The sequence below is a fragment of the Aythya fuligula genome, chromosome 7, assembly GCF_009819795.1.
Source record: "Aythya fuligula isolate bAytFul2 chromosome 7, bAytFul2.pri, whole genome shotgun sequence".
Classification (NCBI taxonomy): domain Eukaryota; kingdom Metazoa; phylum Chordata; class Aves; order Anseriformes; family Anatidae; genus Aythya; species Aythya fuligula.
The window spans coordinates 30,788,508-30,813,176 of NC_045565.1; the positions used below are offsets into that span (position 1 = coordinate 30,788,508).

Sequence of the window (24,669 nt, forward strand, 5' to 3'; positions counted from 1 at the left end):
CAAGAGCTCAGCCACCCCACTGCAGTGATGGGCATGGACGTGGCACGGCACTAAGGGGCCCGTGCTGTGAGTAAATAAGACCAAATGATGCGGCCACCCTGCACGGACAGGGCCTGGGGACAAGCACATAGAAGGGTGCAGAATTATCGGGCACGATTCCTGCATTTTATGGGTCCCGCACCACCGACGGCAAGTGAGCTGTGACTGGCGAGGGCGTTTGAAAGCAGCAGCTGCTCCAATTACCCTAATCCTCTCCCACCATCCCCATAATGAATTTGGCTATTTTCTCTAATTTGTCCTCCTTTCAGAAGAACACAACAATCCGAGTTTTTGCGGTATTGTTTTAAAACAATACTGCTGACTAACACTGCTGTTCCCACCCCACCTCCCCTTGTAATCCGCTGGGCTCTTCGCTTGGCAACACCCGGAGTTTTGTTTTGTTTATTCTACCCCAGTGCCAGAAGGATGCAGGCTTATTCAGAACAGAATCACCACCAGAAAGCCGAGTTGTTATGAAGTTTTCAGAACTAGATGGCTTCATTTCCCCCGTTTCATTGCTTAGGAATTGTTCGCCAAGGCAGATCGCTCGCAGCAGCAGCTCAGACACTTCTGCGAAGCTTTCTGCTGTGTCGCTGCACGACCACGACCGTCAGCTCCCCCTCGTCCTGTTCCAGCTCAGGCACACAGGAATAATGTTTTAAGGCATTTACTACACAAGTGATGCTCATGCTCTTAGCACACCGTGACTTACTTTTGAAATCCCATGTAAAAGTGTATTTGACAGGGCAATTTGCAGAGGTTGCGGTGCTGTTCAAAGCATTTTATGTATGAGGCACTGGTTACAGAAAGCAGCTGGTACCTAATGGCACTGTAAAAGCAGGCCGTAATATTTGTAAATATTCTCTTCTGAACAGGCATGTTTCATAACTATGTTGCTGTTTAAAGCTGACACGGGAAAATTCATTAAGTTTAGCATTAACACTAGGTTAAGAAAGTCATATTATGGCTTATTCTTTATTAGATATCCACGGATTATTTCTTAATTCTGTCCAATATTTTAAAACAGCAAAAACCCAACAAACAAACAAGAAAAACCTACAAGACCCAGAAAACAGAAGGCACGTGAACAGCCAGATGTAACCTACATAGGATTTAGGATCAAGAAACAGCTTCGGGCACAGCCCCTGGACCCTTTTTCCTTGCTCACTCTCTGCCCAGCCTGAGTGTGTTCCCTTAATTTACATCAGAATCATTTTTAAGGTTTGTTTTTAACTTAATCCCAAATTGCCCTTGCAAGTTTTTACATTTCAAGCAACGCAAAACTTCTAAAAAAAGTTTTCCTGAATGACTGTCCAAATTTGATTTTCTGCTAGTCGTATCCGGCAATTAATTACTGCCTTTGAGCGCAGCAATCTGATGAACTCTATCATCAGCTGATCTCTGTAATACAGATTCTTTTTTTTATGACATCTGATATGTCTTCAAAAACATGAAAAGCACACTGCTGTACTGGGATTCCTCTCTTTGGCATTACACAGAACAGCTTTAAAGGAACGGGTTGCGCACAGGGCTCCCCGCAGACCGTCCAGCTGAAATCCAGCAGAGCTGCAAGTCCAGCAGTGGAATTAAGAAGCTACAAAGGTAAGCTGTTCCCATGCACTTTTAAGGCTAAAATAGATTACAACAGCTGCAGGAAAAAAAAAAAAAATAAAATAAAACCGAACAAGACAAAGCAGTTCTCCAGCACTGAAAAGCCTTTCTGCCATCTCACAAAAGCTACAGCTTGCTTTGCAACGCGCACATATCTGTCAGCTCCAGCCCTCACTGCTCCTTTTCTCACTACAGGACCAGATTTCCTGGCTGGGACCATCGAGTATCTTGAAGTAAAGTCTGCGTTTTAGCCCAGATCTGCTTGGCTTGTGAAATAACTGTGATTTGCTACCTGGTAAAGGTAAATTACAACTGGAAAAATTTCCAAGGCATTTGTGGACCTTCTTCCCGTATGAATGAAAAACAACATCCCGGCAGCAAATCCTCTGCTTTAGCCAGAAACTCAGTGATTGCAGCAGAAACTGCTCAATTGAAGAAATTTCTAAATTTTAAGTTGAGCTTAGCGTGTCCCTGTTGGTCTGAGCAATGTTTATAAAACAACCACCCACGGATGCCCTTCTTGCAAACTGGCACCCACAGACTTCCAAAATGAGAACCTGCCCGCTGTTAGGCACAAAACGCTGATATTCCTGTACCATCCAGAATGAAACCTGCTGAAAAAGCTACCTGCCCTCACCTATCATTAATACCGGCTCATTGCTTTCTTCTGGACAAAAGCACAGTTTGAGTGTTTGTATTACAGCAATTAATTGATTTTAGCAGACCAGGGTGGCACAAATTATCATTAAATTAACAAATCAGAGAGGTACGTGACATTTTCCCCTTCATACTCATTTCAGCCAATGAAGCTTATTAGTCCTACCAGCGCTTCCAAATGTAAAGCCTCTTATGATATCAAGACTAATCAAATACTGGAATAGTTTAAAATCAAACAAGTGTGAACACGAACTGTAAACACAGAGGCACTTTGGGGGACTTGAGGCAGTCTCGGCAGGAATGCAGAGCGAGCAGTTTCCCGTCGGAGCCCCCAGCATGACAGGACCAGGACGGGCTCCAGAGGGGGAACCCCCAGCTGGGGACCGAGCTCGGCAGCGGCTGGAGCACCGCACGGGTACCCGCTGCCTACTGAAGCCCTGCTCCTTACCTGCAAGCTTTCAGACCCAGTATTTCACCTTTTTGTCAGCAATATTTTATGTTCTTTGTACAGAATTGGTCCTGTAACACAGTCTTACATTTCCACACCAAACGAGCTGCTGCGAACTGTTAGCTGCCCGTTTCTACCGATCACTTCAAGGCACAGGGGCACAGATTTTACCTCCTTTTAGGCAGAGCCCATGCTCGGTTCCAGCACACCCCCAGTGCTCCCCACATCGCACACCTGCCCCCAGCTCCCAGGGTCACAGCCCAGCCCCACGCTTTAACACGCGCCCTGCCTGCCGCCCGCAGGGGGCCCGGACCCAAAGGCAGGCTTTGGTTGGATGCCCACAGTTTGGGAACGTGAAGAGCTCCCGTGTGCCCCATATTTACTTTGAAATAAATTATCTTTCTAAAGATAAGAAAGGATGACTGTTTATTTCATATTTCACTGAGGAAAAAAGATGAAAAATTATGACAAGGTAACTCTAAATGACAACTGAATACAAAGCAAAGCATTTGCTCTCACTGAGCAGCCAGGTCAGCTTCAGTGCTCAAGAGCAGTGTTCAGAACAACAGAAGTGAGAAGAAATACAGGGAACAGAAATATGAAGTATCTTTCTACCATTAAGTGTCAAATGCATTTAATTTTCTGAGCCTTCAGTCACACTCACATGAAAAAAGTTCATTGCAAAATTAAAACAAAGCATTTAAAAATACAAAATGGAAATGTGTAAAGCACACAAGACAATTTTTCTATCACCATCGCACAGATAATCTTTTATAAACTGTTTTTAGGACGTAGCACAGTTCAGTTGGAAGGGACCTGCAGCAACCATCTGGTCCAATTGCCCGGCCACTTTGGGACTAGCCAAGAGCTCAGGGGTTCCCAAAAGCCTCCTGAGCAGGGAGCATCGGGCACCGAGCCCTGCAGGGAGCCCGCTGTGCAAACACTGTGCCCACCCTCACGGCAAAGCAAGGTTCCCTCGTGGCCAGCCTGAGAAGAAACCAGAGCCAGTTTTCAAGTTTCAATTAAAAGAATTTGATGGAGATTTACTTTCCTGTCAGGACAATTAACCCTGATGCTTATTGGATTACCACCTGCACCAAATGCAAATGCTGAAATTAATTCTTGTATTTCTTCATCCCTCCAATGAGTTGTTTGTTTTCTTTGTCCCCAGCTATATCTTTGGTCCCCAGTTTCTTGCCCAGTCCATCCCAAATCAGTGCCACATTAACTCCTAGTCCTTGCGGGTATGAAAACATAACATTTGTTGACTAGTCATAGGAAAGGGCTCGCATTTAAACAGGAAAGAGCACTGACTGTATTCCAGGAAATGTCCAATATGTAGCTGTAACTAGTCATTCATTAAATTACTCTTTATAACGAAAACGTTTCAAATCAGCATTCTCTCAGAATTAGAGCTTTTCTGCGTTAAAGAACACAAATCATTGGAGTTGGAGTAAAAGGTTTCAAATCCCCTGGAACCAGTGTTTTAGGGTGCGGTATCTACATAAAGACGACTTTGATTTAATCTGAAGAATTTGGTGACCCTCTAAACACAATGGCTGAGGTGGACCACTCCCAAAATTAAGGCAGAAAAGCTGTGCACTATAAAAAGCTCCCTTTTAGTCACACAGCACCCTTGAAGAAATCACAATATTTAACGTTCCAGGGCTTGGTTTTGTTTACTATCTGTCAGGTTGCCCACAAATCCACTTATCTAAATCCTGTATGAATAAAAAAATATTACTTGTCCTTGCACTACAAAGATAATCTTCCAAGCGTGAAGCTGCTGTCTCCAGACAGATCCACTGATTGCCATTACCGCTGCTCTGCCAGCAGCAAAACGAGTCTCTGTGCTGGCATCACTCAGAGCATCACCTCTGGAACAACCTGAAAACCCACAGCGCTTCTGTACCATCCGTTTCTGCAGAGTAAAAAAGGACCTGAAACCATTTTTTTTTTTCCTCTTTCTATAGACTAAAAGATTTTTCCACCTAGAATGGGCAGAGGTAGGGTGTAAAAAGAAAAAAAAGTCTAATTTTTCCTTCTAGCAACAATAGGAATGAACTTCACATTGGTGTGTTTCACAGATGTAGCTGCTTCAAGAGGGTCACATCACAGCTATGGTCACAATCCGCCCAGGTAGAGAGACTCCACGTCCTCTTCCTTCTCAGGAGAGGAAAAGAAAACAGGTATCTCTACTGACGGCTGATTTTTGAAGTCAGCAGTGCTCACAGTCCCAATCTCTGTAAGTATTTCTGGTTGCATTAACCTCATCATATGAATTACATAGATTTTTTTAATTTTATACTTTTTCCAATACCTGTTACCAAATTATGAAGTCATTTCTATTATAAGAAACACTTCATAATCATTAGCTACTTACATTACCTCCCAGCTTAGGTTTTGCCAAAAATAAGAAACTGCTGTGTAACCCCCTAATTGCATTCTGTAACAGCAAATGAAAATAGGCTTCTCTAATAGTTCTTCCCAGTGAAATTCAATACAGCTCCACCTTCCAAATAAAGCATAAAATGATTTAACGTAGCTCACTATATTGCAAATGATCAGTTCAAAGGGCAATTCATGCTGGAAGGGAATTCAGGAGTTTATCTAATTAATATATAAACTGATATAAAAACGTTAAAGTAATCCATCAAAGATTGCTGCTAACAAAAACAAAGTGACTGCAGCCTGATAACATACATTAAAATAAAGAACAGGCTAATATCTGTACTGAATTTTATTTTATTTTTTTGTTACTGTAATGAACTGAGAAACCAAGTGTACTTAAAATATCCAGAACTCCCTCCCTTGCTGCTTTGGCAGTACCTAAGCTGTTCTGAACCTCAATGGGTGAACTTGCAAGACCTTAAACTTAGGGGGGAAAAAACAGCAGCTATCAGAGTTTTGCTCTTGCTGCTGGGGAAATACTGGGAAATGAAGTTTTGGAGGGAGGTGAGATTGCAAGTACTTCTTCCTTCCCCTTTGTGTGCACAGGAAGGGCTTTGGGTCTTCATTATGGAAAGTGTATTTTGGTTATCTACAGAGTGCACACCAAAAAATAAAAAAATCAAAGCTCGCTGAAATCTACACCAAGGTATCAGAACCTGTTCAAAACAACCAAACTACAGCTGACTTCAGAATAGGCTGGAGAACAGTGTAATTAGCGTACCTGGCATTAGCAGGGGGAATATCAAGGTTGGAACCAATAAGCAGATTAATGAGCAAGGTGTAGCTCGTTAGAGAACTGAGGGATGAACCTGTGATACCTACAGCAGCAAAGACAGGCAAAAAGATTGACACTTGAAACAGCCCTTGCTACTTATCTCTATGAATTAAACATGCTACAGCAATGCTTGTAACTTCAGCCTAGTATTAACCACTTTGTGCCATGTGAAAGTTATAGAAAGTTCAAACCAACACAAAAAATGCCTACGGTACTACTTTTGAAGAACTGAGTGCACACTATAAAGAACCAAAGCTTGGATTCAGTCTGCAGGATAAACTCCGCTGTGTGCTGACAATCAGCATCGTGCTCTACCAAAAGAAACCTACATGAGAAATCCAGCATCAGGTCAAGCCGTGTGGGTGGGCACGGCTGACTCAGCCTGGATCCTGAGGGTGCCAGCAGCAGAGATTTTGGCACGAGACAGCATTTAATTTCTCAAGAGCACACCAGCACTCACGTATGTTGGAAGAAACAACGAGCATGTCAGTTTAAACCTTTCCCATGTTTGAATGAGAGGCTTCTCTGACGGAGTGGTTTCAGAAATGCATGCTTTTTTCTCTTCTGTAACGAAGCAATAAATGCACGGAGATCAAAGTTCGCTATAGAACAGCAGCAATCCCTGCAACTTCAGCTGAATTGCACAACACTTCATCAACAATGATAAAAAAAAGAAATAGCTACTATTCACTGAGTTTTGCCAACAGCCTTGCTTCCAGAAATATAGCCAGCTTCTACTGTATGAGATAGCTGCTCTGCCACTGACTGGCAATTGCTTCAAAATGAGTGTTTACCAGCTAGAAATGTCTCTTCAAGAGCCAAAGAAAACTGATTACACACCATTAGAATAAAACACAAATTACTACTTCTTTGTTTGGACAAAGTGCATCCCGCCTTTGTCAATTAGCAGACAATTGCTTTTGTGGAGGAACTGCTACAAAGAATGCTAGGTGAGTTTCAGAACGCACTCACCAGCTTACACTGCCTCCCTTATGGGGCTCAGAGAGCATCAGGAATGCCAGCTTTCTTCTTCCCCATTCCAACCAGTTACAGAGGATGCATAAGTCTCTCTCAGCAATGGTACAGAGGATGACGATCTTACTCATCACTGTTTTGCTGCCTAAAATTTGGCACCCATCTGGGAAAATGTGTCTGTAGCAGCTTGTCTAAGGACACAGTCTATGTGCAAAGACAAAACACACGTATGCGTTCTCTAATACGATATTTCACAATTCACTAATGTAAGAGGAGGAGGGATCTGTTTAACTCCAACTTAGTTACAGGATGTTCAAAACTCAACTACTGACAGTTCTCCTCTTACACCATTCATTACCAACAACCCTCTGAAAGTTACCTAATACAGAAGACAACAAAATCCATTTATTTTAAATGTTACCATCAACTACATAAAGCTAAAACTCCTTTATGGACTTCAATCTGGAAACTAGCTGGGTAACAAATCCCTTTAACCAGCTGGAAAGAGAACTCCCTGCTCTCCAAGTGCTTTTGTTTACAAGGTTGTAATTACTGCTATTCAAAGATTTATTTACAGAGTTACTTGAGCAAGAGGTTTTGAACTACACATGGAACCAACACTTACTAAGCACTTAAACATGAGATGTATGGGCCACGGGAAAGAAAGAAATGGGGAGAGGAGAAGCACATTCCCTGTACATGAGGAATTGTTATGTTTTAAGTAAGACACCAGGTTATTAAGCCATTGTGAAACTGTCCTGACTTCTTCCTACACGTTCTCTGCTAAGGAATACATTACATGGCCTTGGACTACCATAACCCCAAATCAATCCATTCTTTAAAAAAAATCTATTAAAATGCAAAGTTTTCTATCTTATCACCAGGGAACTTTCCAAATCAGTTCTCCACACCACAGAAGCCGTAACTCCTCAGCCACACCATCAGGTAAGGGTGCACTGTCACTGCTGGGCTGTTCCTAACCCCCGCTGCCAGGGATCTGGCTAAATCAACTCCTCCGAGGTGTGCTGCCAGAGAATATCCCCACAGATCCTTGGGCACCTGCAGCCAGCCAAAGGGTTCATGGATAAGGAGCCTAAAGGTCCCCACGAAGAGGTCAGCAGTCCAACTAGAAAATGTCAAAGGCAAAGTTCTAAGCAGTTCGGGCACCGATGACCCAATCTGCCTTACTTAAGGTAATTTCATTAACAGGCACTGAGCTCAGCCTGCTGCCTTCCCCGTTTACAACACAGTGGGCCAGAATTACACGTTCACAACACGGTGTAAAATGTAAAGGTCAAAAGCACCAAAGACAAGGTTAGACACTGCTTAGCTGAACACCTGCCACCCTGCACAACAAGCCTGCTACCCAGGGTGAAAAACAACTGATACCGTTTTCTTCTCAAGCATTCTGAAATTCCCAGCTCCTGACAGCTTAACTGTTATTTTAAAATGTTTTCTTTAACTCATCTCAGCTCTACAAGAATTTATGCTTCCCGTACTGTCTTCAGTGTCAGTTACCTTCTGCCCTCATACACTTCTACTCATTTCTGGCCCAGTCACTGAGCTCTGCTTCTTTCCTTTTTTGCCCCTTCCTGTCTCTTTTTAACATGCCAGTGGCCTAATGGTGCAGAACGTTTGAGAAATCCATGGAAAATTCAGTACTCTCACCCCAAACAAAGAGAGAGCACTACTGTCCAGGTGCATCTCCCAGGGGAAAAATGAAAACCTCTTTCTCCTGCTCCCAAAGGGGACAAGCACACCATCACTGCTTCCACAAACAGGCCAGAAACTTGCCTAGAGAGTGCACTGCTCATCTGTTCTACTTGGTCCTTCTAGGTATGCCAAGAATGCTCACTTGCCAGGGTGACTGTACTATCCCAGCCTCTCCTTCCAGCTCTTTTCCACAGTAAGCAGCTCCAGTCCCTTCCCAAAGCAGTAAATGAATGGGAGCAAACTTGCTCTTGACAGTTTCACTGCTGCCCAAGGCCTTTCAGAGAGTAATTCAGTTCTTCAGTCTCTGGAGGGACCACCACATTACTTTAAGAAACTACTTACTGCCCTTTCAGGGCTTTCCAAGTCCTGGATATTTTACACATCCATTTTCACAAGAGCTCTTCTAAATTAGATTGCAGAAGAACCAGCTGAAAAGGCTTCAAAAATTATGTCACTGCTAATTACACTTCAAAATTCAAGTAGGCATTTTCAGTTACTCATGTCTGAGGAATTTCAGAGAAAAGGCTTATTGGAAAAGAATGTGGTAAACAAAACGAAAATCCTGAATTAACACATGACAAATACTACAAAGAATAAACCAGAGAGAAAGGAAACGTGGTAACCTAAGACACATGAGAGAAGGGGAACATTGTACCTTAGCAGAGGTAACACATTCAGTATCTTTTTAGATCAAAAAATCAAGGTGGAATGAAGAAAAGAAGATGCCATTTGCAACTTCTGCTACAGAAACATCACTGAACATCGCATTAGATGTGAAATATTACACAGCCTGTGCTGCTACACGTACCTTTAGAAAACATGATAGCTTCCAAAGAAAAAAGAAAAAAAAGAAGCCCACCAAAGCTTTAACACAATAGTAGAAACACATCTCTTATCAACTTCAAGATTTTCCCAAAGCTATTGAAGAAATTAAGCAAACCGGAAAGGAGGAGGTCACCACCTATCACGTGATTCCAAAAATATTCCCTACGAAGGGAAGTTATTCCTGCCTTATGTGAAGGAACAAAATCCTTCTCTCTCTTGATAAGCATAAGTCACAAGCCTTGCCTTGGGGGCTCACCAGTGACAAAAGGATACCCCCAACCCACGTGCTGTTTCACAAGGCCATCCTTTTACCTCTTCCAAACAGAAGGATCCTGGTCCTGTTGTCGGACACCTGACAGGACCCAAGAATTCCTGAAACCCACTATTTCCATCACTCAGTTATACGCATTTTGGGGCATATCACAACCTCACTGTGCAAAGGGAGGTTATTTCACTCGCTATAAACAGAAACCCATACTTATCTTCATGGAAAGCATTTGATATCAATGAAGTGCACGTGCCCCAACTGCAAGAATACCAAGAGAAGCCTCTTTTGGCCTATTAAGCACATGACAACAATTTTAACACATTTCTCCAAGAGTAATGTTCCGGATGCAGGCCCCTTCTTACCTGATTTTATAACTGGGCAAGGTATGCTTGCGCTTGATCACTTTCTTGAACTGGTTCACGATGATGGACGTGAGCTGCGGCATGGGCCTCCCTTCGAACTGCGACTTCACCTCGAAGAGTATCACGGGGTCATCCATGAACGAGAAGTACCAGTGCGTGAAGGGGAGGCGCGTGAAGACCAGCTTCAGCTTCCCCATCACCCGGGAGATCTTGACGAAGAGGTAGGCCGACTTGCCGAAGACCAGGTCGGCGTCGATGGCCAGGTGGAAGCCGCCGTTGTACTCCAGGTCCACCTCGAAGCCCAGCTCCTCGGGGCAGCCCTCCTCGTTGCACACCACGGGCCGCAGGAGCTTGACGGCCTTGAAGACGGGCAGCACGCTGCCCAGCGAGACGTCCCGCAGGCTCAGCCCCTCCAGCACCTTCCCCGTCACCTTGGCCTGCAGCAGCTCCTCGAACTCCACCTTGATCTTCTTCGTCACCCAGTTCCTCACCAGGGCCGTGTCCCGCAGCTCCCTGAAGAGGAAGAGGAAGATGGCATTGAGGAAGTGGCACGTCTCCTCGCGGGACGACGGCTCCGGAGGGGGCTCCGCCGCCTGCTGCTGCTGCTGCTGAGAAGGCGGAGGAGGAGGCGGCGGCTCGGGGCCCGCAGCGGGCGGCGCTGAGGCGGCCGCAACCGGCAGCGGGGCCGCGTCCGTTGCCGCCGAGCCGGCGGGGGGGGGCTCCGCGCCCTGCAGGTACTCCCTCAGGCCGTGCCCCGCCGCCACGCGGGCGTACACCAGGCCTTCGCCTTCCCCGTTGGGCCCGGGGGGCGGCTCGGGCTTCCTGCCGTAGAGGAGCAGGAGCTGCAGCAGCAGCGTCAGGAAGGCGCCGGCCAGCGCCGACAGCACGATGGCGTACACCGGCAGCATCCCGGCCCTCAGCCCGGCACCGCCGACACCGCCACCGGGCGCCGCCGCCGCCTCCTCATCCGGGTCCCCCCCCCCCTCACTCTCCGCGCCCTGCGCTGCTGCTGCTGAGGCGGCGGCGGCCCCGGCCCCGGTGGCGGCGGTGGCGGCGGCGGTAGGGGGCGGGGCCCCGCGGGCTCTCCGCGCCGCCCCATTGGAGGAGAGCGGGAGGCCCCGCCGGGCGCGTCACGGCGCCGGGCGCTGCGGCGTCACAGGGCGGAACGCGCATGCGCGAACGCGGGGTTGTAAAGGGGGGGGGTTTAAGGGGGAGATGGGGTGGGGGTGCCCGAAATGGCGGCCGGGGGGGTCGTGAGGCGACGGGGAACCGCGGGGTGCTCTGCGCTACTGCCACGCTCCGTAGTCGAGTTTTTGTTGGAAAGCGCAAATGTGCTTCAAAAATTGAGCCCCACCTGTTGGTCTCATGCGCTGGAACGCGTTGAAAGGCGCAGTGGGAGCTGCTGGAGGATGTGCGGGGGCAGCCCCGCGGCGCTTTGGGGTCATTTTGGGTGATTTTGGGTGCTTGCAGCCTGCAGGTTTTCTGATATCTGCAAGGTGTCCGCGATGTGCACAAAAGTTACTTAATAATAAAGCTTGTGGGATTCAGTTCTTGTGTTTTTTTCTCTGCCTGTTTTTATTTAGTCACCTACCTCTAAAGAAGCTCCTATTAACTATATTTTAATACCAGGAAATCCAGGGTCACGCTGATTCTTTGCCAGCCTCGGGAGATGCTTAAAAAAATGCAAACGAGGAGAAGAAAATGTGAAATCTAAACGCTGGGGAGATAAAAACACCCCCCCCCCCCCTTTGTGAGTGTGTGGGGTGAGAGGATTGAAAAGCTCTTAATGAGGCAGGGCTGCGGTTTGAAACTGGAGATTCAGAGTATGAATTTTTTATAGGTCTTGTGACTGAAAGTTGAAATGCCTGGGTGTTTAACAGGGCATTTCTATAGAAATACCAGAGAGGTCATTAGTACAAAATTTGAGCTGCTCTGTTGCGGGCCTCTGCCATGGCTAATACGGGCATATGCAGCAAGAAAGAAAAGCTTTGGGATTTGCAACTAAATGACTTTTCAGATAAGGAATAATACCTTCAGGAAGGCAATAGCAGCCTTGGTTTTGTGTCGGGAAGAACACCAGGAAAAAAGGGGAAAAAAAAAAAAAAGTGTTGCAGATGTCTCAATTGAGTATCTTCCCCTGTTAAATAAGCAGAACAGAAAATCTGGCGCATTTCGTGCACCTGATGGCGGCTTAAGAGTCTGAAATGTTCAGCTCAGTAATCGCTTTTCTTGTCTCCTAGGAAGTTTTTCAATAGGAGCCATGTAATCTTGGAGACGCTTTACAAAGCTAGAATTGCATGTGTTTCAGCATTTTCAGTGACAATGAAAGAATGAAGGGAAATTAGTAATGTTAACACAAGTACAAGAAGGGCATGCACAAATTTTATAAAACATTAAGTAGGACTGAAGTAAGTCAAGACAGTAAATAAAATTGTCAGGTAAAAGGGAAAAAAAAAGGTTCACCTTCATAGCATCCAGAAATGACCTCTAGGCATATTTGACTTTGGCTTTAGTTTAGAAGTTACTGTTTGCATTTTCTGCAGGTCTGGATAAATAGAAAGGTGTGTGCAATCTGGCCAATTTCCACCATGGTTACACAGAGCTTTGTACAACTGTATAGAATATACCCACCTGCTTGCTCTTTGCACAGCTGTAAATTAATAGGATTGCCATGCAAAAGTTTGACTATGTATATATGATTTTTAATTAAAAAAACATACTAGGGGAGAATTTATTAAAAAGGATATTTCATCCATATCTATGCAAGAAAAATACTCAGGAAAAGTCCAGGTATATTATTGTATTTTGTAAATCAGATTTTAGAACAATAAACCCGTAAGTATAGAACTTTAAAAAAAAATTTGACACTTTACAAGAGATTGCAACAGGGATAGTGAACAAGGATTGCAAAATATATAGAAATAGGTAATCTAGTAGAGAAAAGGAAGTGTAAATTCACAGAAACTGTATTTCTCATGTTTAAGCATGAGTAGTGCTTAAAGAGTAGTGGCACCCTGGGAATATTTGTCAATATTCATCTCATTAGTGACTGATCCAAGAATCTATGGATGAAGCGAAATCTAGAAGAATTATTCTGTTAATCCTATATAGTATGACCAGTGGAAAAAGCACTCTTTAAAATGTGGCACACTGTGGCACTGAAGAGAGAAATGCCCTTGTCACAAGCTTAGCAAAATGATTACAGGTTGGGATTTTTCAAAACTGCAGCATAGTCTAAATAACAGATTCTTTTTCAAATAAGGAAATGCTGGGTTATTTTGTAATGAGTGGTTTTAGTAATTTTCTTCATCAGTGTGCTTTAGTTGTTGCCTTTTTTTGTAATATCTTTTGGCAAAATTATTTCATTCTTTCCTGGGCCTCCTATTGTTTTTGTAATACATGTCTTAGAGGCCAAAATTAGATTATCATTCTCATGGTACTGCATGAAACAGGATTTAGAAAGTGATTAGGTAAATTCATGAGGAAAAAAATCCACTGAGGGCTATTAAATACAAAGATTGCTGGAAGTTGCACTGGTGACAGACTACTGTGGTGTGTCGTTTCCTCTTAACTGTCCTCAGGCTTCTACCATTTCAGACAGAATACTAGAGAGCAGCTGGTCTGGTCCTGTTTTGGAGTTCTGTAAAATTAAAAAAAAAAAAAAAAAAAAAAAAAAAAGGAATACTGTGATCAGGACTGCCTGCAGTTCTAGTTCTGAACTCTCTATGCACAAGGTCATCTACTTATCAGGTGATCCTACATTTTATTGGAGTGAACCTCATTAAAAACTGAAGCTTTAGAGCATGTGAGATTTCTTTTGATGCCATCTAATTTATTTTTTTTTCCCGTCAGTTTTAATTCTGCCTTTTGAGGAGGCAGGTTGCAATATGAATCTGCTCCCAGTGTTGGCAGAAGGGGCTCACCCCACCTCCAACTGGTCATCCCCTGGAAGTCTTCTGTTCAACTTACCTGGAGAAACTCATCTGTTGTGTCCCTTCTGAGCCCATTCTCTGCACAGAGGATGGTCTCCTCTGGCTCAGCATTCATTTCTAAATCCCTCAAGCATAGTGCACCATCAAGAGCTCAGTTCCTCCATTCCCCACTTTACCAACTTTTAGTAATTTTTAAGGGTGGTGACTGAGAATTTTAAGGGACTTTATTTCTGTCCTAGAACTGACTCAGAGTGAATTCAGAAAAGTGAAGTAGGCTGATGTTTTGGGGATTTGGATGGATTTTAAATGCTGTTTTTGGGATAGGCCCTCCCTATCTGAGATGCCTAAACCTCCATTTTCAGTGTTAATAAGAAACAGCTTTGCAATCTTACATGCAACAAGTAAAGTACTTGAGCTGGTTAGCTGGTTACTAGTAATGGCTTAAGGGCCCAAACAGTTTGGATCACAACATGTCAAAACAAAAAGATAGTGAGAGTTTGATTCCAAGGTTTAGTTCAGCCCAAACACAAAGCCAGTATTTTGACTGAAGCTCATCTTTAATTATCATCAAAAGTACTTTATGCTTGTTTAATCAAGAGCTTAACATTTTGGATGTAAAGGTGCTTTGGATACTTATTTCAAGAGGCTCGTGTTCAAGCTTAGGGTAGGTATCCTGTCTCTTAATTAGGGTTTCTGCTACTATCTCACCAGACCCTGGCTTTTATTATGTCATGGAACAAGATCCTCCACTTATGAACTGCAGGTCTGAGATAACTTATCCGAGATTAAAAAAAAAAAAAAAAAAAAAAAAAAAAAAAGCCATTTTAAATGTAAATGTAACAAATTCAGTCTTTTTATATTACCAGTATCCAAGGCATACTGAAGAATTCCTTTATTTCCAGCCTGTCATTACATCTTAAGTTGAGGAACTGCTTTTTAATTCAAACACGCAAGTGAGATTTGTCACATGTATGCTGCTTCTTGCTGCATCTGCTTCACTGACTTCTGATAGTCATGTAAATGGTAGCTAAATCTTTAGAAAGTGGAAGTTTGAGATAGTCATTACCACATCTGTCATTTAATGCTCACTCAGGTAACTTTTCTTTACATTTTCTGAAACAGCTTCGCCATCCCTCATAAGAATTCCAGTCAGCCTCCCCGAAGCCCTCTTGCATGCTCCCACATCATCTTTCTCAGAGTGGAGATTGTTTTAGCTACTTCCCCTAATACATTTCAAGTGTAATTACACCATGATCAATATATTTTAGATGTTCCACAACCTCAGAGGTTGGCTTTTTTTTTAATACGTGGCTCCCTTCCTGGATTAGTCCAAATCGGCCTCTGTCTGATATATGGGCCCCAACAAACTGCATTAAAAAGCAGTTTTGACTTTGTGGAAGGGCTCAATGTTGAAACACTTAATGTACGCTTAATCACAATGTTTGAGACAAGGGTTTCTGTGAGGCTTTGTGCTTCATTTGCCCTTCACTAAGTGTCTGCGGGTGGCTGGTTATGCTCAGGGGCAGCAGGCTGGAGCAGGCCGCTTAATGTGTCCTGCCAGCCTCCAGGTAAACCTGGCTGAACCATACCACTGCCAAAGCTGCCCTGCTGCCAAAGGCTATTGGTCCTGTTGTGAGCTCAGGACCAAGCACATGTCTATGCGTCTGCCATCTCAGAGCAGGGCTGAGGCTGTTATTAGCCCTTACTGCCATGACCAGGGGAAGAACTGCCCGGTGCCCTGACCTTCTGAGCAGTTCTGTGTCCTGGACTCCAGGCAGTGCTTCCTCATACAAATAGTCGGCCATCCCATTTCACTGACTATGGCCCACACCAGTGCTGTGCTGCAGCAGGTCTTGGGTTTCAGTCACTACTCACCAGCACCTGCGTGTGCTGGTGTGTCCTGGAAAGAAAAGACAAGGGAATAGTACAGAACTGTGAGGCAATCTGCACCACTTCTCCAAGCCAGAGGGAGCATCTCAGAAAATTTAGCCTAGATCTGTGAGGTTTCTTGGAAGAAGTGTCTGGGATTTATCTGTTATTTACCTTTGCCTCTCTGATCACCTCTGAGATTCATTGCACTGAAAAGGGAAAAAGGAAATTACCAGTCAGCTCATCTGCTTTCCGTATGGAGAAGGTGTGCTGTGTAACTGGGGCTGCAGCCATGCCTTTCTGCTGGCAGTCTGCAACTCCCCAGCCCTCTCAGTGCCTGCAGCATGGGCAGCCTCACTGCACATAAAAGTTGTCCATCTAAACACACAGGGAGGTGTTGGTGGAGCAGAACCTCTCAAACACCTGAAGGATCCTTTAATTTTCTCTCCTGTTTGCACTCCCCTCCACCCAACTTAAACATTTAAGTTGGAAAGAACTTGTTACAGAAAGTCGACTTGGACCAGGCATCTTGATGTAAATAACTTCTCGGGGAGAAAAATACCTATTTTAGAGATGAGTCTGACAAGCACTAAGCAAAGAAACAGTTTCTTCAGTTCCCACAGCAGAGCTGGAAGATGGCCATTTCATTACATTTCCTCATGCAAACTCAAGGCTGTTTGAGCACTGAGCAGTAGGTTGGCTTTTTTTTTTTTTCCCTTTGTATTGGCAGCAAGCTAGAGAAAGGTAAGCAGAAACATTAATTCACGTAGTCTCATTTCTGCTCTTCCCTGGGAACAGTTTTTTACAACAGGCTTCCTGTGCCTCTATTGATTTTTCTAGACTCAAAGAATGAAAAGAGAGAGCATGACTCACGTGACCAACCTTTAAGCAGGTTAGTTTTATCACAAAATATTTTTTTGCACAAACTCAAATAGCTTGTCTTAAGGATATGGCCTGAAGACTAGTTTTAATGACAATAATAGTTGCAAACCTAACTGCAGTCCAGGCAGCCCCAGCTAGATATTTGTAATAACATAAATTACTCTGCTCAGCTATGTAAGACAAATAGCTGTATTACTGAAATCTATGTAAGTACCATTAGTAACACATTTCTGCTGAGAAGGCATAATGCTACCATTCCTGTCTTCATCCTGTTACAGTTTATTTAATAGTCTGGTTTCATACTAATGTCTGCACTGCTTCTGCTCAGAATCTGTTTAAAGCAAGGCAAACTCAAGCCAAATATGAATGCACCTATAAACATTACCTCATGTTTCACCCTGAAAAGTGTCATTTAGGACAGAAGCAATCTGTAGCTTCACAAACATTTTGCCACTTGGAAAGCTATATTGTCTAGTCTTACCCTTGTACACTGAGGTTGTGTTTAAGACTTCAGAGGAACAGGCTGAATGAACTGCATAGCCAAGGAAAGTGTCAAAAATAATTAAGAAAAATATTAGTTTGGGATTTTTTTTTTTCTTCCAATGTTTGGATGATCAGTAAAAATAGTAGATAACCTCTGGCAGAGGTGTGATTTAAATCCATGTTTTTCATGTTCATTTCCAAACTACTGACAGGGAAAAACAAAAAAATAATTTTTAACTGAAGAATATTTTTCCCATTTTGGGGCAGAGTTGTAGCTTCAGTAAGCCAGAAGGCAAAGCTCATGTATATTCATACAGTTTTCATTTTGTTCAACTTGCATTGTTGCTTTTTTTTTTTCTTTTTCTGGGCACTCACTGATGTTTAGAAGAATGGACTGACTGAGAAAGCAGAATCCTGGTCTGAAGGCTGAAAGAAGCGAGGAACTTGTCTGCTGTCCTCAGTATCCCAGCAAATTATTTATAAATTCCTCCCACTACCAACCTACAACTTTTCAGTTATTCCAATGATTTTACAAGCTTGGCTGTAAAACCACAGCTGCCTGAAATGCAGCATTATACACTTCTATTTGAATTTACTTATTGAGCTGTCGGTCTAACAAATGGAAAAACTGAAGTAAATATTTTCAATATGAAATTTAAAACTTCTATGAAATAAGCCCTAAAGAAGCTTGGCTTCCTGAATAATTTCTGCAAAAATTTGTCATCCATACAAGGTTATTTAATCCAAGTCAATATTAAAAAAAAAAAAAAAAAGAAAAAAAAAAAAAGTCAGGAAGATGAAAACTGTCATATAGAAGTGAAACAAGTTCTATGAGGGCTGCATTTCCATCTACTGTTATTTTTATTGGACTGGGTAAAGCTTAGAATACAGAAATGAAAACTATTAAACTATTTTTTCCCAGATTTTGACTTAACAGCTTTTGATCATCAGCATTTTCTCAGCAGTATTTTCAAAAAGCAGTCCATGTTCCTGCAAGAACACAAGCAATACATTTTCTGTGTTTAGCACTGTGGCCTAATCAACTGGGCTCAAAGACAAATAAAATCTTTGAAGTAGTCAATATATTTTTAATTCAAAGGTAACTTGTTGAAACTACTCAGCTTTAACACAGAGCTCTAGATGCATGCCCTGCCAACCATATCAATTATAGCCTCTATTTTTATGATAGGGTTGCTATGTTTATCATCCCAATTACTAGAATCCTAAGCATGTTTGCTTTAGAAAAGGCAGAATGTGTTAAACAAAGGATATCTTCAAGGGTGAGAAATTGTTAATAGAGTACTAAAACAGCACATTTCATTTTTTTTAAGAGCTGAAAACCGAAGTAAACTCTGCCACGACCTGCGTGGTTCTACATACTGCCTTGTATGCGTGGGAGAATCATCAGCTTCTACTAGTCTGAGCAAGGAATGTTACCTATGTGGAATATAATCATTGCACATCACGTACAATGGCTATAATAGAGGTCTCCGTAGCAACATTAAGAACAGTTATTTTAAAATGTTCTACCTTAGTCTCACGTTCTTTTTTTTTTTTTTTTTAATACAAATATTAGCTGCTTCCATTGCAAATGCTGCTATGAGCTAGTCACCCATCAGAACTCCATTGTTGAGGCATGAAAAGATGATCCCTGTTTTGTTTTGCCATAGATTACTGCAGGCTTTTTTCCTTTGCTCTAAATAAATATCCACTAAATATTGCATAATTATTTATTGACATGCAGCTGGTCCGGAAAATTAACCTGTGAGAACTTCCTCTTCTCTCGGGAGGAGTAAAGGATAAGGGAATAGGATGGAATTAACGAGGAAAACCTGAGCAGAGTGTGGCCCCAAATGAATTGCACACAATCAATGGAAAATGGGTAGAAAACCAGAGGCTGTCCAGGCACACTGTGCTCAGGAGCAGGTCTGGGGTGGCAGAGAGAGCAGGTAAAGTGGTGAGGAGAAGGAGGGAACTGGAAGGCACCTCCTCAAGCTCCCACTGCCCATGAGCACGGACGCTGCAGCAGAGGAGCTGCTGCAAAAGCAGAGCTTGGTGAAGGGAGGAGGAACGACAAAAAATGGCTTTATCTCAATGATCATGGCTCAAATGGCTGCTTCTGTAGGAGGAGCAGGAAAGGAGATAACATTTTTTTTCTCAGAAATAAAGCTTTTTTTTTTTTTTTTTTTTTTTTTTTTTTTTTTTTTCTTGCATGCTTGTCCTTCTGAATCGTTTCCCAAGAGCTTCATCCCCCCACTGAATCCAGTGTAAAGACAGAGTTAAGGCTGGCAGGGACTTCCAGACCTCCTCACACCTGGCATTTTCCTTTGTTATCTAAGAGTAGTCCTGTCACTTTCCCTGGTTTCTTAGCCCTGCAGAAGTCAAAGCAGTTTTCAGGGGGAATGCAGATTTAAGAGAGCTAACACAGGTAGAGAGCAGGCTAAGCTCAGCCCCATGATCAGCATGGTTGCTTCATTTCTGCAAGAAGCAGAAACCTCTTCCTTTCCATTGCTACCTTCTCGAAAGACAATCGGCAAGGGCCAGTAATAGGAATAATTTATACACTGCAGTGCACAGGAGTGATGTAGGAGTAACGCAGGCGTATACTGCACAAGACTTGGATTTCATTAATAATATATCAACATAATATACTGGTTTAAAAACAACAACAACAACAAAAACCACCTGAGTTTGTTAATAGATTTCTGAGATGCTAATCTTTCTTTCATTAGCTTAAATGCTTAAAGTACAGTCTGGCAATACTGCTTGCACCCTGCAGAAATGATCTGATTTGGAGGGAGCACAACGCAGGGAGCATGAGAATGCATTCATCCTTTGCCCACTCTGCTAATACACACACACACACCCCTGCTTGTTCTCTGGTGGAGCGTGGGTGCAAAGGATGTCAAAAGCAGAGGAAGAGACAACCACAGATAAATACATTTAAATGATATGGTAAGAAAGATGGCAGGAAAAAAAGGACTAGGGTTTTGACAGCAGATCTTGTCACGAACAGTATCTCAGTGAAGGCCAGGGCAAGTGAAATGAGTGAGCTTTGCCCCATGCTAAATCTCTTCTTTTACAGATATGCAAAGAGGTGAGTCCTGGTGCTACAGAACTGCCTGGGGTGGGAGAGCTGGTATCAAAGCCTTACATTTGGGGAGTTCCTCTTTCCCTTCTATGAGGAAGGGAGCGCAGATTTCTCCATCTGATCACTGCTGTGTTCTGGATGGCAGTCATCTAGGAAGTTCTCCTTCAGGACTGTCTTCCTCCTTTCTCTTAGACCTTTGGCTGTTTTACTGGGAAAGCCTGGGACAGAGCCTGTCGATGGCAATTTGGCCGAGCTGTCTGTATCTCTAGGAAAAGGGCAGCCATCAGCAGCTGTGTAAATGCTGAATGTAAAATGTAATGGGTACAGCTACTAACAAAGTGTGTGTGTGTGTGTGTGTCAGGGGGGAAGTAACTCAAGATTCGGGACCTACTGCAAGGTCTGTTCAGGACTCATGCCAAAGAGCAGCTAGATAAAGGCTGTTACTCCATAGGTTCATAGTCAAGGTAATTGTGTTTGATTTTACACAGGAGATTTCTGGGCATTAACGCTTCCTCCCCACCAGTTGCTCAGCCTGCCTGGTGCTGTAACATGAGCGTGCCTGCTTCTCGCTGGTTAAAGGGGCACTGTCAAGGACATTTTCAAAGTATACGCCAAGTTAATTGTGAAACTCACACAGAACAGTGAAAGTATTTTTTTTACCATGAGGCCAAGTTCTTCTTTTCCTCTTGCAGCTACTCTCATCAGCACGACTCTTCCTACAGCAACTTTGCTTTTAGCATCTTTTATTGGAAAGGTGCATTCACTGACAGAGACAGTTCACCTGATGATAGATGCCTTTAAGTGTTTGCATGGGGTCAAATTTAGGTAAAAGAGGAGGTCACAGAAGCAATAAAGGAAGTTTTTGAAAAGTTATTGCTACACGGCCACACACCACTGATTTTCCCCTTCGGTTTCTCCCACTTTCAACTTTTAGTAGCCGTATTGGTAGTATCACAGTTGTTGCATTTTGTTTTTGTGTGTGTTATTGTTATTGTTGTCGTTTCATTTTGGCACAAGCATTGTCTGCAGTATCATCTTTCGGTCAGAATTCAGCGGCACAGCCCTGTCTTCCCTCCTGCTCATCGTTCTGGCTTGGCATTTTGTTCTTGTGTTACTCTGCACCTGGGCTCAACTTATCCTGTTTTCAGGGTGGTTTTGCCATGAACCTGCCCCATCCCAACATTTAGCTACAGTATTGTAAATATTTGGATATCAAACGTGGAGAGAAAGGACAGTCCCATTAGACAACCATGCCAGGGCCCCTATGCTTCCCATCTTGAGTGGGAAGGTTGTTGGCTGAGTCCCTTGAGAAGATGGGGCTTAGCTCTTTAAGCCCTGAACCTGATAAATGCGCTTACTAAAATTGCAAGTTGTTTAGATAACTTGTTAATGAAGGTTGTGTGGGCACCTCTGGGACTAGAATAAATCTTCACCTTCGCCCAGAGCAGTGAGCTGAATTCAGCCCTGGCTGCAGAGCGCTGCTGCAGGAAGCTGCTCTATCGAAGGACCACAGGGCCAAGTGAGGGTGCTGCGGTTGCTCACACTGCATTTTCTCTCTCTGTGGCTTGGTGACTCATCTTTCACACTTCCTTATTATCCCATTTACCGACAATACGAAGCACCATTTTCTAGTAGAGAAGCATTTAGGAATGCTGGGTTTTGGTAAACAATGTAAAAATGAGTCTTGCTGCCTTTTAAGAGGTCAGCTTCACAGCTTTTCTGAGGAGTGCTTATCTTCACGCAAGCACATCTCCTTTCCATAGCCCACTGCTTACACATGGGACCCGACTGGCAGTGGTTTCAGCAATACCACCGATGTACTGAGTGCTCCACTAGTCCAGAAACCCTGATGAATAGTGAAAATTTGCAATAGCTGATTCCTATCATATTAAGATTTCACGCTCAATGAATTTCATGCATTTTTTTTTCTTATTTTTGTCTGGGAACAAGACTGACTTTTTTTGGCATTGCCTTGGTTCATCCTGTTCTAGCTGGCACCTGTTTGCTCATTAGCTCATCTAAGGAAATTAATCGAGTCTCGAGCTGGTCTGACAGACAGAGTGTATGTTCTTGTGTGCTGTGATAAAGTAGCTGGATGAGAACTGGATAACCAGAGTCTGTTATTTGTAAATGCAATAAAAATGCCAATTATTAACTTACAAGAATTTGCTGGACACATCCAAATGAGCTCCTGCTAAAGTGATACTGTACACAAGCAGAACTGAGTGGATGAAATAGCACTTACAGGATGGTCACAAGAAAATATGTTTTCATGTAGGTAAGAATAGAGGGAGCCCTCGTATTGATATTAACAGGGAAGCTTTGTGGTTGTATAGGCAAACTCAAACAATTATTACAATGAAGGGGACTTTTGGCATCTTCCCTCTTTTTGTCCCAGTTAGAACCCCTGCTGAGCCAGAATCAGCACAAGAAAGCTTGACCCCATGCATAAAACCATGCAGCATCAGATGCCTTTTTTTTTTTTTTTTTTCATCTCTGTGTAATGATGCAACTGCATCTCTCACCAGGGAGAAAAATCTACATTTTGTAACATTTTTTTGAAGAGCATGAGTACATTTCCCACCACTCAGCTGAGTTCCCTCAGTTCCAGTGGCAGTGTGACACCACCACAAAGCAAGCATCCTGTTGCCCAGTTGTCTCAATAGCTGAGACTTTTCTGGACAGATGCACAAAGTATTTTAGCATAAGTTAATACATGATTTTGTACCTTATCAATCCCTTTATATTTCTCTTATTTTTTCTTTGGGTATTTTTCTCCAACAAGACCTAGGAAGCTCAAAGTTCCACCTTTGTTTCTGGCTACAGGAATCAAAAAAAAAAAAGAAGAAAAAAAGAAAAAAAAAAAGAGAGAGAGACAGAGATAGCCAACAGTTGGCTGTACAAAATAAAATAAAATAAAATAAAATAAAATAAAATAGTTCCATGTTCCACAAGTAGTGAGGAACCTATATGCCTTGTATCTATCTCCGGCAGCAGGTAGCTGTATTGTGTATTGATCCCTCCCCACAGAGCCAACAACCTCAAGGCTTGGAGAAAGACCAAGGTACCCAAGAAGAAATGTGTCACACTCCAAGACTACACAACACTACATGACCATGCCACTGCCTTTTTTTGTTTAAGTCAGTGTCCACCCTCCACACCTCTTCTGTAGGTGGGTCACGTAAGGGCTATCCCTGCCAGAGATCTGAAAGATTTAAGATGATGATGACGACAATGATAATAATCCAACCATGTCTCTCCAGGTTTCATTTTTTAGTGAGCTGCCAAACGTGCAAGATCTCAAACTCTCCAGGAAAGCAAATCTCACTATTTGCTCTATATTCAGTCAAGTTTAATCCTATTACTTTCTTCATGACAGGACAATTAGCTCCTGCTATATTTACACTCATACTTTGCCAGACACCAGTCTTGCTCACTTTTTCCTTCTTCCTTCCTTTCAACCAACCTGTTCTGTCACCCAATCTGAGACCAATTACACAAAGCTGTCCACTTTTAACTCCTCCCTTGCAGTCTAATATTTTTCTCAGATGTTATGGACAGATCTGACATCTGTTAGGGGCAGTTTGTTAACTCTGTCCTGCTCAAAGGATGTTTCAAACCCCGTTGTGTCATGGTACCCAGGTAATGGCTCACACAGTAGCTCACAGTATTTGTGGAGACAGTCACTGTTTAATAACTTTGTCATTCCTTAGCAGGAATCAGACTTCTAGATAATGATGAACTTCTTGTTCTGTTCAGCACATTAGGAGAGAGATGGTAATTTTATTACTGCAGTATTGGAAGTTCCTTTGATACAGTATTTTTGATTAATCAGGATTTTTTATTTTCTAAAAGGACCAGAGTCTGATTTTCTGAAGATACCTATCTGTTTTAGAAAATAATATCAATGATCTACCATATGACTAAGTAATAGCTTAGTAAAAGTAATTATAAGCATTCAGTGCCTTGCTATTAAATATGAGCTTGCTGCCATCTGTGTCTTATTTGTTGCCTTAACATCTTCTAATCCCCAAAGAGGACTGAGCATTACTAAGTAAGTAAACATGCATTACAGGAAATGGGAGAAGGGGAGAAATGAGAGCCATCCCTACAATCACAAAACTAAAGGTTACGTGCTTGACGTGTCAGCCATCAAAATGTCCTAAGTACCCATACCAGACAGACAAGGAGGATGTTTTATTAGGTTGCTCTCTCAGATAAAGTATCAGCAGGATCTGAAAGGCTGGCACACTTGCCTCTGCTTTTTAGTTTCAGTCTGTAAGTCTGT

The 24,669-nt window shown here is 43.0% G+C and overlaps 1 protein-coding gene across 1 annotated transcript in view; it reads right to left on the minus strand.

The window, feature by feature from the left end:
* PDZD8 (PDZ domain containing 8) overlaps positions 1-11,096 on the minus strand; it is a 57,041-nt gene extending 45,945 nt beyond the window's left edge. Inside the window, exon 1 of the mRNA XM_032190962.1 lies at positions 10,125-11,096. Coding sequence (XP_032046853.1) covers positions 10,125-11,032 — 908 coding nt within the window. The 5' untranslated portion in view covers positions 11,033-11,096. The remainder of the gene's footprint in view (positions 1-10,124) is intronic.
* Between the last annotated feature and the right edge of the window lie 13,573 nt (positions 11,097-24,669).